The following is a 15,588-nucleotide window of genomic DNA, read 5'->3' as shown; positions in this document are numbered from 1 at the left end:
AGTTCTTTGTCTTTGTAGCCCATCCCAAAGGGTTTGGAGCAGTGTATATTCATGGGTTATCCGTGTGTTTAACAACAGTCCGTGGATGCGTCATTACATGTTTTAATATGTTATTACAACACTTGCTCTTTCTTTGTGCGCGCGGACCAAGTTGACTAACTACGTTTCATTTTGAAAGGACTGGATAAGACGGGAGGAACAGCATGGCTTTCCCAAAGAACTCGTTCATATTGGTGTTTCTTCTTGATTGTTACCTCAGATGGAATGGTAAGTAAGACAAATAACGTATGTTTTCTTTGTTTTAGATTTTGGGAAACTTTTCTCGCGGATTTAACGAATGTTTACAAGGGGTACGATTTGAATGGGATGCACTTCGACTGAGTGAGGGATGCTGTAGCAGGCCAACCTTGGCTTTCGATATTTGGCTGTTTTTAATGTAAATTGAATTTATTTCGTTGCAGTCACATTAAAACCTAGTAGCATATATTTTACTCTTCTGCGAAGCTGTGGACAGTTATTTAGTAATAATAGGCTACACACTTTGAGTTAAGATTTTGTTGCTTATTTTAGGAGCAAGTGCAACTGTACAAAATGCAAATGTTGTAATGTGAACCGTTGGAGTCGCATGTTTTTGGGAAATGAAAAGGCGTCCCTTTCCCAAACTAGAAAAAAACTTGACGTAGCTAGAGTTAACTGAACCTTTACTTTAGTTATACGGGTTTAATTGCCGTTGCTAAATTGGCACCATGGCCAGTGTGACTATGAACTCACGTTGTCAATCATCATGCACGTGTTAATGTGGAATTCTGGGTATTAAACCTTGTTGTGTTTTTGCATTATGAACATATTTTGCTCACCAATATTATCACATGATATTTGCTGGTTTTAAATGTCAGACAGCCCTCTCCAACGATCAAGAGGTTTAAATTGTTTAATTAGGAGTTGTTTTTCCAGAGCTATCAATGGCATATCTGTGTTTTTCATCTCTCGGGCAACCACGCGCCTTAAATATGTAAGCTGTGTTGTGTGTACTTTGCCTGCTTTGATAAAAAATCATAAGGAATTACAGGACAGTGCGTTTGTATTTGTGCATGCAAGTGTATGTATGTGTGCACGCACGCTCTAAGCGAAGATGGGTTGGGTTTGAGTGTTGCTTTTACTAAGTGCAGCTCACCTTAACAGTGTGTGTGAGTGCTCTTTTCATGGTCTGACCCTGCTGGTCACCAGACCCCCCACAACCTTTCCTCCCCATCCACTAAATCCTCATGGTGTGCAGCTGCAAAATGCATATCGGGGAAACACTTCTGCTGACACTCACCTGTTCATTAATCTACCTGAGTATGGTGTGGCCCTTCCTCTCCTGCTGATGGGGGAACACTGCATGCTCATTGGAGCATAATGCAATTGAATGTTAATCGTCACTTCAGTCACCATATGATGTAATGTCATAGACATCCAACAGGGGGCAGCAACAGGATAATTCATTCTGGATGTTCTAAATCAGTGGTCACCAGCTGGTCATGCCAACTGGCATTCCTAGTCGATCATCTGTGTACCGGTAGCCCTTTATATAGTCTCACTATTCTTATTTTACTGCTGTTCTTTAACTACTTGTTACTTTTATTTCTTATTCCTATTTTTTTAAACTACATTGTTGGTTAGGGGCTTTAAGTAAGCATTTCACTGTAAGGTCTACTACACCTGTTGAATTCGGCGCATGAAACTAATAAAATGTGATTTGATTTGACAAGACGTGTTTCCCTAAAAGGCGACTGGGTTTAAACATCTTCTGTTACACTGCCCCCTCTGAATGTCAAAGAAACAAAATAATGATATTCCCATATGCATCTGAATCAAGTCTTTCCCATGTATTTTACAGTTTGTATCTAGCATAAAGCGTAGTGGACCAAATTCATTACTTTATATAATCAGATCTGTTTTCTTTTCTTTAAAATCTTAAGCTTTTGCCATTTAATAAAACAAATGGCATACTCTCATAACCGCTTAATTTGAGTCTTGTTTTTAACTCCGTAGGCCTTCACTGACATGGAGGTGGGGTATTTAAAGAGTACATGGTGGGTGGAGGAATTTACTGACAAATCTATGTACAGTTGAAGTCGGAAGTTTACATACACTTAGATTGAAATCATTAAAACTTGTTTCTCAACCACTCCATACATTTCTTGTTAACATACTATAGTTTTGGCAAGTTGGTTAGGACATCTACTTTGTGCATGACACAAGTAATTTTTCCAGTTGGTCAGAGGTTTACATACACTAAATTGACTGTGCCTTTAAACAGCTTGGAAAATTCCAGAAAATTATGTCATGGCTTTAGAAGCTTGTGAAAGGCTAATTGACATAATGTAAGTCAATTGGAGGTGTATCTGTGGATGTATTTCAAGGCCTACCTTCAAACTCAGTTCCTCTTTGCTTGACATCATGGGAAATCAAAAGAAATCAGCCAAGACCCCAGAAAAACATTTGTAGACCTCCACAAGTTTGGTTCATTCTTGGGAGCAATTTCCAAACGCCTGAAGGTGCCACTTTCATCTGTACAAACAATGGTATGCAAGTATAAACACCATGGGACCACGCAGCCATCATACCGCTCAGGAAGGAGACACGTTCTGTCTCCTACAGATGAATGTACTTTGGTGCTAAAAGTGCAAATCAATCCCATGACAACAGCAAAGGACCTTGTGAAGATGCTGGATGAAACGGGTACAAAGTATCTAAATCCACAGGAAAACGAGTTCTATATCGACATAACCTGAAAGGTTGCTCAGCAAGGAAGAAACCAATGCTCCAAAACCGCCATAAAAAAGCCAGTCTATGGTTTGCAACTCCACATGGGGACAAAGATCGTACTTTTTGTAGAGAGGGAGAGGAGAACAGAGTGGGGTTCATAGCTTACAAGTCAGTGTGGCAGATTGCTGTGGCACAAAGGGTGGTTCAAGTTTATGTTTATTTTTTGTATGTACAGGATACACATGGTATGCACAGTCCAACGAAATGCTTACTTGCAGGTTCCCTCTCGATATTGTGACAAAAATATGAAATATTAAAAGATAAGAATTAAAATAAAAAAGTAAATGAGCTCAGTAGAATAGAAACAAAAAAAGTAGCTTTAGTGTATATATACAGGAAGGCAATTTACCATACAATATTTACATGTGTGTCGGTGAAGGGGGATTGAAGAGCAAGTATCTCTCCACCATGAATGAGAGGCTTAATTTGAGGCATGTCTCCTTTTCTCTGGCTCAGACAGGGTATTACTATAGATCTGATCTGTGTGGGGGCTACCTACTGGAGATCACAAGAAGAATGTGGTAAGAAAACAACACGTACTGTAAGACTGTCTCAGAGTGTCTGTGTGGGGCAGCTCCAATGTAGTGGGAAGAGGCTTGAGAACAACGTTGCCAGATCATTTTGGAAAAGTGACCTTCAGACCAGACATGAGTGTGAAACATGATTATAACCCAATTCAATTAATATTGCATATTTGATTGTTACCTAAAATTACAACAACAAAAAAAGGAAACTATAACTTTCAATTATTTGGTTATGGGTATCTGTGTGACCCTAAAGTCTAGACAGATCTGCCAAGAATAGTGCTAGATTCTACATCCTATTAAAAAAAACGTTTTTATAATGCTGTTATACATCAAACAGGCTATATCTTGTGTCTGGTGGTTCTCATGACAATGCTGAGTTTGCCAGTTTTAGGATAGTTTGTTGGCTCGATCACGGGTTAACAAGGAACACTGCAGTAATTCTTCAGTCTGTGTGTAAAACAAGCCTTTTCTCTGTGCTGGCGGCTGGCGGGTGACACGCTGAAGAGCTGGACACTGCCCAGTGCTCCTGGAGGGACCAGGGTGGGCCCTGCTTCACACATTCCACACATTGTAACATCTCCCCTCTGCCAGCCAGCCACAGTGTCTAGTTCTCACACCGGTTAGAGCGGCCAAAACACAGGTCCCACTGATCCATAGATGATCCATCAGTTTGCAATAGAGTGAACATGCTGGCTTTCACACTGTGCCTGTGTGTCATTATAGTACTGGCACAATAGGGGTAATTAATTAAAGATTGTCTTTTGAAAACATAAAAATGTGAAGCCTATTTTTGGCCTGCCTTGCATGTTGTTGTGGTCCTTGGTGTGACAAGACACTGATGGTGGTGTTGTGTTTGTTCTTTGCAGCCTGGGCCAAGGTGGACATGACCATGAAGGAGAGCGTGGAGGTGTACCTGGGTGACATAGCAGACATCCCCTGCCAGTTTGTCTTCAATGAGCAGGCCAGAGTAGTCATGATCCAGTGGTTTGTGGTGAGTACTTCTGGACCATTTTCTGCACCCCCTCCTGACTCACCCAGCCACACTCACTCACTCACTCACTCACTCACTCACTCACTCACTCACTCACTCAGATGTGTGTGTATATAAGTAAGTAAGTGAGTGGAGCTGGAGCGGAGCGTGCCCAATTTGACTGGAGCGCAGAGCGAGATTCCCAAAGGTTGGAGTGTCGGACTCCTCGCTGCTTGAATTTCGCTCCAGTAGCGCTCACTTCAAGAGCTCAGGGAATGCCTCTATGACTCTACTGTCATAGACTGATCGTAAACTGATCGAACTCACAGGTGCTAAATCAAGGTGACTTACAAAGATGAGAACCAAAAAGCAAGAGATGGATTGTGGTGATGTAGTGTCCACAACTAAAGAATCATTGTGTAATCTGAAAAGACACATATCCCGAAAGCATGATGGTGTACTTACTACATGCACATGCTAAAATAAAGGAACAATGTGGGTAGATAACTAAGTGTTTCATTGTTGCAAAGTATTCATAAATAAAAAAGCCGATCTTTTAAACTTTTCATTAATTTCTGTTCTATTATCTATACAATAGGCCATAATTGATTTTGGCCCAATAGGTCTGGTATATTCCAATGTTCAAGGAGCTTTCCATTTTGATTGGGTTATTTTGCCTAAAAATCTTTATGCTTACCTATATATATATATATATATATATATATATATATATATACACTACCGTTCAAATGTTTGAGGTCACTTAGAAATGTCATTGTTTTTTGAAAAAAAAGCAAAAAATGTTGTCTGTCGAAATAAAATAAAATATATCAGAAATACAGTGTTGTTAATGTTGTAAAAGACTATTGTAGCTGAAAACGTCAGATTTTTTAATGGATTAACTACATAGGCGTACAGAGACCCATTATCAGCAACCATCACTCCTGTGTTCCAATGGCACGTTGTGTTATCTAATCCAAGTTTATCATTTTGAAAAGCGAATTGAACATTGGAAAACCCTTTTGCAGTTATGTCAGCACAGCTGAAAACTGTTGCTGATTTAACGAATCAATAAAACTGGCCTTAGACCAGTTGAGTATCTGGAGCATCAGCATTTATGGGTTCGATTACAGGCTCAAAATGTCCAGAAACAAAGATCTTTCTTCTGAAACTCGTCAGTCTATTCTTGTTCTGAGAAATGAAGGCTATTCCATGTGAGAAATTGCCAAGAAACTGAAGATCTCGCGCAAACTGTCTCTAACCAGAATAGAAAAGGGATAGATATACTGGGAGGCCCCGGTGCACAACCGAGCAAGAGGACAAGTACATTAGTGACTAGTTTGAGAAACAGACGCCTCACAAGTCCTCAACTGGCAGCTTCATTAAATAGTACCCACATAACACCAGTCTCAACGTCAACAGTGAATAGGCGACTCCGGGATGCTGGCCTTCTAGGCAGAGTTCCTCTGTCCAGTGTCTGTGTTATTTTTTAATCTTTTCTTTTTATTGTCCAGTCTGAGAAATGGCTTAGGCTCCCTGTCTGGCTCCTGACCTATTTAGAGTGTTTACATGCTGTTTAATATGACATGTAGCCTATTAAAATGATGTGCGTTTCTTACATTCACCTTTTCATGTTTATTCAAATACTTTTCATTCAAATCCATATGGTTTGGTTTCAATACTTCAAAACCAAATTGTAGGTCCAGGTAGTATGTTGGTTAAATTGTGCTTTTAATGAATGGAGCGAATTTGGAGCGGCAGTTTGTTTTCCTGTGAGTGCACAACAGTTTTAGGCGGAGCAGTTGGAAAGGACAAGGAGCGCCGCGAGCACCGCTCCATGAGCAATGAAAGGGATTTCCAACTGGTCCACTCCGCTCACATGCTCTGACACGCATACACACACCAATTTATTTCTATGTACAATACACTATTTTAGTTAGTTCATCTTGTTCATCTTCTGGCACTTTCCTTCCCTACAGAGGAATCCTGGTAACGGTAGCCGGGAGCGGATATACTACAGGGACAACACAGAGCAGAAAGTGGATGATGGTACAGAATACACGGGCCGTATCACAGTGTCCGACATTGGGGACCAGGAGGGCGTGCTGCTTACCATCCAGGACGTCCAGCTGACTGATGAGAGGGAGTTCTTCTGCCAAGTCAACGGCATGGCTGCAGGCAGCGGAGAAGGCAAGACCCACCTCAGGGTGTTTGGTAAGACATTGCACTCTGCATCAGTCTCTTCCTAGCCTGATGGTCCAGATCTGTTTGTGCTTGATCCAATGGCAACTTCTCTCTCCTTGTTATCCAAATGATTGAGGATTTGGGTACAGCACAGTATGGGCACATACCCTGTCCATTACCAGGTGTTTCAGTGGTTATTGATAAAATGCATTAATAATGTTATTTTTTTCCAGATCCTCCAGAGGCCGTAATTGAAGGTGTCCTTGCTGGAATCTCTGTGACTAATGAGCTGCCATCAAGGGTAGGCACTAGGCAGTCCACTTGAGTACATCTCACTTTATCTCTCAGTCCATGAAAGCAACATTGAACATTATAAAACTCTTTAAGGTATCTTATTCCCTCTATACAGATTGTGTCGTGTGAGGCAAGGAACAGCTTCTCCAAACCCAACATCACCTGGTACCGTGACAGCAGCCCACTTACCCCCACACATGGCCGTGAGTAGCAAGAATACCAATGGACTATCTCACCAACGGACTATTTGAGAGAGAACTAGTCAAGCAATTTTCATGTTTTGCCTTCATGTGGTGATACTCACAACAGTCACTGAAATACATGTTGTCGTTACATGAAGAAGTGTTTCCGGATGTCATCTATCTACCAGCCTGTGATAGAAGCTAAATCAGTGTTTTTCTCACCAATCCCAGAGATCAATGTGGTAACACTGGTGACCTGTGAGTCCAGTGGCTTCTACACGGTCCATAGTGAGCTGGAGTACAAAGTGGCCAAGGAGGACAAGGACGCCCTGTTCTCTTGTGAGGTCAGCTACTACGTTCCAGAAGGTTTGAGGACAGCCAGGTCCAAGGTCATCAACATCACTGTGCACTGTAAGAAACCTACCAACTGTCATATACCCCAGACATGCTATCGCTAACCACACAACTTATGCTAACTCAGCATGCTAATACTTTTTACAATAACTAGAGCTAATGCTCCCTCGTAGCGCTCTCCAGTTGTTTTTATGAATTTCCCTACCATAAAACTAGTAGGGTGTTTGCTGGTGTTTCTCTCTACAACACCCAAATTAAAGCCTATGCAGTGATATCAGCCTATCTAAAGCAAGTCAACAGCTTCTGGGTTGTCAAAGTAGTAAACCAACTAATCTAATCCAAAACCCACCATCTTTGGCACTCTTTCAATTTTAGCCCACAATGTTTTCTCAATGTGTCTAGTGTTGTTTGAACTAATTTAGCAGTGATGATAAAACACAAACTTTGCTTTTGTCAGTGCTGAGTAAATGACTGGCTTGTAAAGCAGCGTAGCCTGGTGACTTCACCAGGCGTTGAATAGTCCCGTTGATGTATGGTTTTTGTCCCGCAGTCCCCACGACCATCATCGAGTTGTGGAAGGAATCTCCCCAGGGCCTGGTCAAAGAGGGGGACACTGTGGAGCTTCGTTGCCAAGGCGATGGCAACCCCCCGCCGCACTTCACTTTCAACCGAGAACAAGTAAGATGTGGAGGAGGAGTTAAGTTGGAGTGTTGCCTTGTCAATGTCCAAAAGCATAAGTCGCGTCACAGAAAAGTCAATTAACAGCATCCTTGGGACATCCCAACTCTGACGTCACCCCATAGAGCCCCACAGTGGATGTGTCATAATACCCATAAAACCTAGTGGTCAAATAGGGAAATGGTTCCAATCGTTTTTCCACCCTTCATTTTTCCCATAGGATTTTAGAGACACTTAAAATAAGGGCTGTGTTTTGTTTTAGGTTTACCCTGGAGTGACGTTTTGATAACCATGTAAATCTCTCTCGGACAAGGTGACTTTTATCAATGGATTCGGCTCTATTTACTCTCAACTGACACCTTTACTGACAGGTATTGTGTCAATTTAAAACTTGCACAAGACAGTTCAAAGAATTGTCAGTTTAAAGAAATGTTGCCTGCCAATTTATAAATTACTAAATATAGCTAACATTAGATAGTTAATACAGAGATTCTTACTTTTACCTCGATTCGGCAGTCTCGTCCAGATCATCAAGGCATTTGTAGTTTTTGTAGGATGGCCACATAAAAATCGTCTCTACTCAGTTGCAAAACTTACTACAGAGTTCCAAACTGCCTCTGCAAGCAACGTCAGCACAATAACTGTTTGTCGGGAGCTTCATGATATGGGTTTCCTTGGCCAAGCAGCCGCAAACAAGTCTAAATTCACCTTGCGCAATGCCAAGCGTCGGCTGGAGGGGTGTAAAGCTACGGACATATTCAATCAATCCCTATCCCAGTCTGCTGTGCCCACATACTTCAAGATGGCCACCATTGTTCCTGTTCCCAAGATAGCTAAGGTAACTGAACTAAATGTCTTTCGCTCCATAGCGCTCACTTCCGTCATCATGAAGTGCTTTGAGAGACTAGTCAAGGGTCATATCACCTCTACCTTACCTGCCACCCTAGACCCACTTCAATTTGCATACCGCCCCAATAGATTGCCAGACGATGCAATCGCCATCACTCTGCACACTGCCCTATCCCATCTGGACAAGAGGAATACCTATGTAAGAAAGCTGTTCATTGACTATAGCTCAGCATTCAACACCATAGTACCCTCCAAGCTCATCATTAAGCTCGAGGCCCTGGGTCTGAACCCCGCCCTGTACAACTGGGTCCTGGACTTCCTGACGGGCCGCCCCCAGGTGGTGAAGGTAGGAAACATCACCTCCACCCCGCTGATCCTCAACACTGGGGCCCCACAACGGTGCGTGCTCAGCCCCCTCCTGTACTCCTTGTTCACCCATGACTGTGTGGCCAAGCACGCCTCCAACTCAATCATCAAATTTGCAGATGACACAACAGTAGTAGGCTTGATTACCAACAATGACGAGACAGCCTACAGGGAGGAGGTGAGGGCTCTGGGAGTGTGGTGTCTGAACAACAACCTCTCACTCAACGTCAACAAAACAAAGGAGATGATCATGGACTTCAGAAAACAGCAGAGGAAGCACCCCCCCTATCCATATCGACTGGACAGCAGTGGAGAAGGTGGAAAGTTTTAAGTTTCTCTGCATACACATCACAGACAAACTGAAGTGGTCCACCCACACAGGAGGCTGAAGAAAAGTGCAAATCAATCCCAGAACAACAGCAAAATACCTTGTGAAGATGCAGGAGGAAACAGGTACAAAAATATCTATATCCACAGTAAAACTAATCTTATATTGACATAACCTGAAACCATAACGCTCAGCAAGGAAGAAGCCAATGCTCCAAACCGCCATAAAAAGCCAGACTACGGTTTGCAACTCCACATGGGGACAAAGATCGTACTTTTTGGAGAAATGTCCTCTTGTCTGATGAAACAAAAATAGAACTCTTTGGCCATAATTACCATCGTTATGTTTGGAGGAAAAACGGGGAAGCTTACAACCCGAAGAACACCATCTCAACCGTGAAGCACGAGGTTGGCAGCATCATGTTATGGGGGTGCTTTGCTGCAGGAGGGTATGGTGCACTTCACAAAATAGATGGCATCATGAAGACGGAAAATGATGTGTATATATTGAAGCAACATCTCAAGACATCAGTTACATTTTGGTCACAAATGAGTCTTCCAAATGGACAATGACCCCAAGCATAAAGTTGTGGCAAAATGGCTTAAGGACAACAAAGTCAAGGTATTGGAGTGGTCATCACAAAGCCCTGACCTCAATCCTATCGAAAATGTGTGGGCAGAACTGAAAAAGTGTGTGCGAGCAAGGAGGCCTACAAACCTGACTCAGTTACACCCGCTCTGTCAGGAGGAATGTGCCAAAATTCACCCAACTTATTGTGGGAAGCTTGTGGAAGGCTACCCAAAACGTTTAACCCAAGTTAAACCATTTAAAGGCAATGCTACCAAATACTAATTGAGTGTATGTAAACTTCTGACCCATTGGGAATGTGATGAAAGAAATGAAAGCTGAAATAAATCATTCTCTCTACTATTCTTCTGACATTTCACATTCTTAAAATGAAGTGGTGATCCTAACTGACCTAAGACAGGGAATTGTTACTAGGATTAAATGACAGGAATTGGGAAAAACTGAGTGTACATGTTTTTGGCTAAGGTGTATGTAAACTTCCGACTTCAGCTATTGTCTTTCCCTCTCCTACTGTGAAAGACATTTGCGGTTGATATATTATCGATTATATATTTTAAAAACAACCTGAGGATTGATTATAAAAAACGTTTGACATGTTTCTGTGGACATTATGGAAACTATTTGGAATTTTTGTCTGCGTTGTCGTGACCGCTCTTTCCTGTGGATTTCTGAACATAACGCGACAAACAAACAGAGGTATTTTGGATGTAAAAATAATCTTTATGGAACAAAAGGAACATTTGTGTAACTGGGAGTCTCGTGAGTGAAAACATCCGAAGATCATCAAAGGTAAACGATTAATTTAATTGCTTTTCTGATTTTCGTGACCAAGCTTCCTGATGCTAAGTGTACTTCATGTTTTGTTGTGCGATCGATAGACTTACCCAAACGCTTGGATTGCTTTCGCTGAAAAGCATCATTTCAGAATCTGATTAACAAAAGTCTAAGCTGTGTTTTCCTATATTGCACTTGTGATTTCATGAATATAAATATTTGTAGTAATATTAGCGCTATGCTATTCAGCGGTTGTTGATGATACTTATCCCGATATCGGGATTGCAGCCATAGGGTCACAGGAACATTTTTAAAGGGTTTATATACTGTAGCTCCTGGTAACCAGACTAGTTAAGCTGTTGTTTGGGTGTGACTTAAATAAAAGGTATAGTTCACCCCAAAATCTGTTTGCCAAAGATTTCCATTCCATAAAAGTATCCAAAATGTAAATGTAGATCCATTAAAATGACAGTGTAAACATGGTGTTGCCCCTCTCAGGAGCAGGAGACGGCGCTGGAGGCCAGCGATGACACATTGGTGCTGAGGGAGGTGATCCGTGGGGACAGTGGGGTCTACCAGTGTCGTTCTCTGGACCTGGACACCTACGAGCAGGTCACGGGAGACATGCAGCTCACTATCCACTGTAAGTTAGCTAACACACACTGAAACACGCACACTTGTATTTTCTTATGCTCTGTTTAGACTGGAAGTGGTTGAATTAGTTACTGAGTTTACGCCATCAATTATTTTTTACCCTTGGCCCTTTGATTACCAAGATAGCTCTGCTGTTGTGTTCCAATTGCATCACTTCATTACTCATTAAGATAATTTACATTTTCACCGCCGATTAGCATGATTTGCAGTGATGTAATTCAAATTGAGAAGGCATTTGAATGGAAAAAGCTTGCATGGACCACACACCAGCATGGTACTTAGCAATGTCTTGTCCTCACATCATGTCTACTCTCTCCAGATCTGGATCCAGCTGTTGTGGTGCCCAAAGACTCTGAGATCTTGTTAAAAGGAGAGAGTCTGACTGCTACCTGCAACGCTCTGTCTTCCATAATTCATTACCAATAGCTCCATACTCTACAACTGTTGTACAATCTGGATCCCAGGACTCCCTGGAAAACAGTGGCTGTTACTGAGTGGCTAGTGGCTACTATCCTCCACATCTTTTATATGTTTTGTCCTACTATTACATCTATTTTTGTTGGTATTGCAAGAAGAGGATGGGCCACCCATCCCTGGCCACTATGCTTCTGAATTTGCTTCTGCCTTCTCTTTGGGGCCATGGCTGGGTTATTTACAGTAACCACTTTCTGACAACTGCCGATGTAGCAAATCTGAAAACGTTATTGTACGAGTAATTTTGGCCTTTTTATGTCTTGGGTATATGTTGTCTGTCTAGGGATGTTTTCACTTTGTTTTTTTTTACACTAAGGGCACCCTCACATCATGGGTCATGGGTCTTTGGTCACGTGTATAGGCAGCACAGGTGACCAGGAAGTGTTTACCCTTATCATGTCTGGATGATTCTCCATTCTCACAGTTTATCGGATCGGTGAACAGGTGTAAGAATTAACCTGAGCTTGCCCTCCCCTCTGTCTGTCTGTCTATATAGCTGAGGGCAATGGTGTGATCATTGTGGTTATCATCCTCTGTATCCTTCTGCTGGCCATCCTGGGCAGTGTGCTCTACTTCCTCCACAAGAAGGGAAAGATCCCCTGTGGCCGCTCTGGCAAGCAGGATATGTGAGTATTGCACTTTAGCAACTGGTCTAGGGACAGGTTTTGTGTCTAGTTCTATAAGGTAGGTGCTACACATTTGTGGTGTGTTAGGGTAAATTACAATGTAAACCACCCTGAGTACTTGAAAAAGTGTTATCTAAATGTATTCTATATGAATACACAGAATCCACAGCATCAAGGAGAACCCCAACAAAGATGACATTGTGGTGGAGACGAAGACTAACACCAAGACCGAGGATGCCGGACTTCTGAAGGGCGTCAACGGTGACAAGAATGGCCCCAGCGACCAGGTAACTATGGATACGAAAGCTATACGCTAAACAGAAGTAGCCTACTGTCTAATGTATTTCTTGAATCTCGCATGGCTCTATATATGCACTATATTGGCTCACTAAAAGCTTTGACAGCTATACTCCATCATAAGACATAAGTTCTGGGGCTGCCTATATGAAGAGAGAAAGCCTCAAGTAAATCAGGGAACGAGTGAGCTTGTCATGTCAGATAAGCAGTAGTGGCCCAATGCTTTGCCACTGTTAAGTAAATGTCAGATAAGCAGTAGTGGCCCAATGCTTTGCCACTGTTAAGTAAATGGCGAAACGCCATGCCAACAGCCATTTAAATTTAGTCAGCAAAACTCGCCCATCGGGATGGGTCGTTCTCTTGTGAACTACTGTCGAGCTCTTTTACTGTTTGTAATCGTAGCATAAGAACCTTTGTAGCCATGGCCTTCAACTGCCTTTTTTTAAATGGCCTACTGTTTTATAATCGGCCATGCCTGTGGAAATTTGTCTCATTTTGAAAATGTAAGATACACTGAATATTTAATTTTTTCTTATTTGCTCTGTGTATTTCTTTGTGTTTGGGTGAGCACCAAGCAGACCTGAAGGTCATTTTGTGTGTGATCCATTTTGGATGCTTATTGTAAGTTGTGTGCAGGGAAGAAGTTGTTGCTCTGATTTGTATCATTTACGGAATGGTGATATGTTAGAGTTCAATTTGTACAAATAATGTATGTTGTGATCCTAACATTGCCTTCAAAGGTAATATTTTAGTGGTCATTGTAAGTGTTTAGTTGAAATGTAATACATTTTGTTCAGCCTGCTTTCATCCTGCCATTGGACTGCAGATAGTGGACCTTTGGTATGACAACTGTGTGCCTTTTTTGTTCAGTCTGGTTTAGTTGTGTTATAGTGTAGTGTTTTGATGCTTATGGAAGGAAGAGGTCTGGACATGAGTGTTTTAGTTTCATTCATTTATGTCACCAAAAGACAGATCCCAACACAGGAGAAGGAAAAACTTGTGGCCTAGATGTAAAATAGGGTCACTGTTAGCAAACACCACCATATGTTATGACTATCTGGAACAGGTGGACAAGAATGTTTGGGCCAGCAGTTTATCATTGTTTTGTAATGTTTTGATTTTGCAAATGTGTGTAAATTAAGTTCTTGTGATTTTATGCTTGCATTTTTTACAATCCTTTTTTGCAAGAAAATGCCAAATAAAGTTAAATCTGATGTTGCTTTTTCATTGTCATCTTTATACAAAATATTTAAAAGAAGTTTACATCAGAGAATTGAAAACATACGAGTGCACTTCAGTGGCTAAGGCATGACTGAAAACACATTTAATTCACAACAGCTAAAATATGACTGACTATGCACCTGGACGGGGGAAAGGAGAATTCTCCCCGCTAACCACTTATGCTGGAGTGAGTAGAACAGTAGCTCCAGCTATCCAGAGAGAGCATGCTTGGTGGGAGGAGGTTCAACAAAATAGTCTAGACTGTAGAAACAGCAGATTTCATTTGTATTTGAATGCCTTTACTGTTACCAGATTGGAAAATGTTACTTTCTAGAGCTACATTATAAAACACTATTTTTCCAATACTATTTAAATATTTTTCAATAAAATATACCAATCAAATTTTAAAGAAAATATGGTTTATTTTAAAATATTTAATGGCTGAGGCATGAACACATGGCAACATAATGAATGCGGCGTATATATTAAAATCAATAAATACAATATTTTATCTACACATGCAATAACAAGGCAAAGATAAAAGCTATTTCTCTCCGTATGTAACGGTTAGACGAACAATGAGTTATACCATACATACATTTTCACATTGGATCTTAGATCGAATGACAAAGTACCAACTGTATTACACTATACCAGTAAATTCTGCAACCATTGAGCACTGCATGTGGAGTCAGAGACCACAGCAATATCTTATGACAGAGTGCCCTCTTGTGGTGAGTCTACATATGAGTGACAGTGGAAAGCAGAGGGCTTACAAAGCACTACTTTGAACAATTAAGTCAATTTTCACAAATCATTTTACAAGGAGTGGCACTTAAGTTCATGATCAAGGAATTGCAGTCAACGTACATCACAATTTGAAAGAAGTTAAAACGGTATTGAGATCAAGAGAAACAAACCGATGCAGAAATATCATGGCCATCCTTTACAATGACTGTACAAGTATCTACTACTAATATGCGATTTAAACCTGTATTTTCAATGCTTTTGGCTTTATATCCAACACATTTACAACTAACATTTCTGGAGTGTGAGTCCCCATACAACCTTGGCATATCACTCACTACACATTGTTCAGTTTCTGTTGTGTAGAGGCGGCAGCAAATCAAGTCTATGAGGTAGTGCCAATTAAGTACTTCATTGCACTAAATATCAAGGAGTGTAATATATATATATATATATATATATATATATATATATATATATATATATATAACTGTATATGACTTGGATCACTTTGTCTTCTCTGCCCAATCAATATGCTATTGTCTGGAAATGATAATAGTATGGATATGAAAAAAATACAGATTAGGGGGTCAAGAGGAGAGAGTAACAGGGGATACAGGCAGGGGTAAAGAGGAGAGAGATCTGTTGATCAACAATAGTGTAC

The 15,588-nt window shown here is 41.1% G+C and overlaps 1 protein-coding gene across 1 annotated transcript in view; it reads left to right on the top strand.

Annotated features, from left to right (window-relative positions):
* The first annotated feature begins 203 nt into the window (after positions 1–203).
* The window catches only part of LOC139389553 (cell surface glycoprotein MUC18-like), a 16,690-nt gene continuing 1,305 nt past the window's right edge, over positions 204–15,588 (top strand). Inside the window, exons 1-11 of the mRNA XM_071136369.1 lie at positions 204–267; positions 4,205–4,329; positions 6,288–6,522; positions 6,726–6,793; positions 6,902–6,989; positions 7,200–7,379; positions 7,873–8,000; positions 11,404–11,548; positions 11,879–11,984; positions 12,525–12,659; positions 12,829–12,946. Of these exons, the coding sequence (XP_070992470.1) occupies positions 204–267; positions 4,205–4,329; positions 6,288–6,522; positions 6,726–6,793; positions 6,902–6,989; positions 7,200–7,379; positions 7,873–8,000; positions 11,404–11,548; positions 11,879–11,984; positions 12,525–12,659; positions 12,829–12,946 (1,392 nt within the window). The remainder of the gene's footprint in view (positions 268–4,204; positions 4,330–6,287; positions 6,523–6,725; positions 6,794–6,901; positions 6,990–7,199; positions 7,380–7,872; positions 8,001–11,403; positions 11,549–11,878; positions 11,985–12,524; positions 12,660–12,828; positions 12,947–15,588) is intronic.

The sequence above is a fragment of the Oncorhynchus clarkii genome, chromosome 30, assembly GCF_045791955.1.
Source record: "Oncorhynchus clarkii lewisi isolate Uvic-CL-2024 chromosome 30, UVic_Ocla_1.0, whole genome shotgun sequence".
Lineage (NCBI taxonomy): Eukaryota > Metazoa > Chordata > Actinopteri > Salmoniformes > Salmonidae > Oncorhynchus > Oncorhynchus clarkii.
This window is presented reverse-complemented; position numbering and strand designations above follow the sequence as displayed.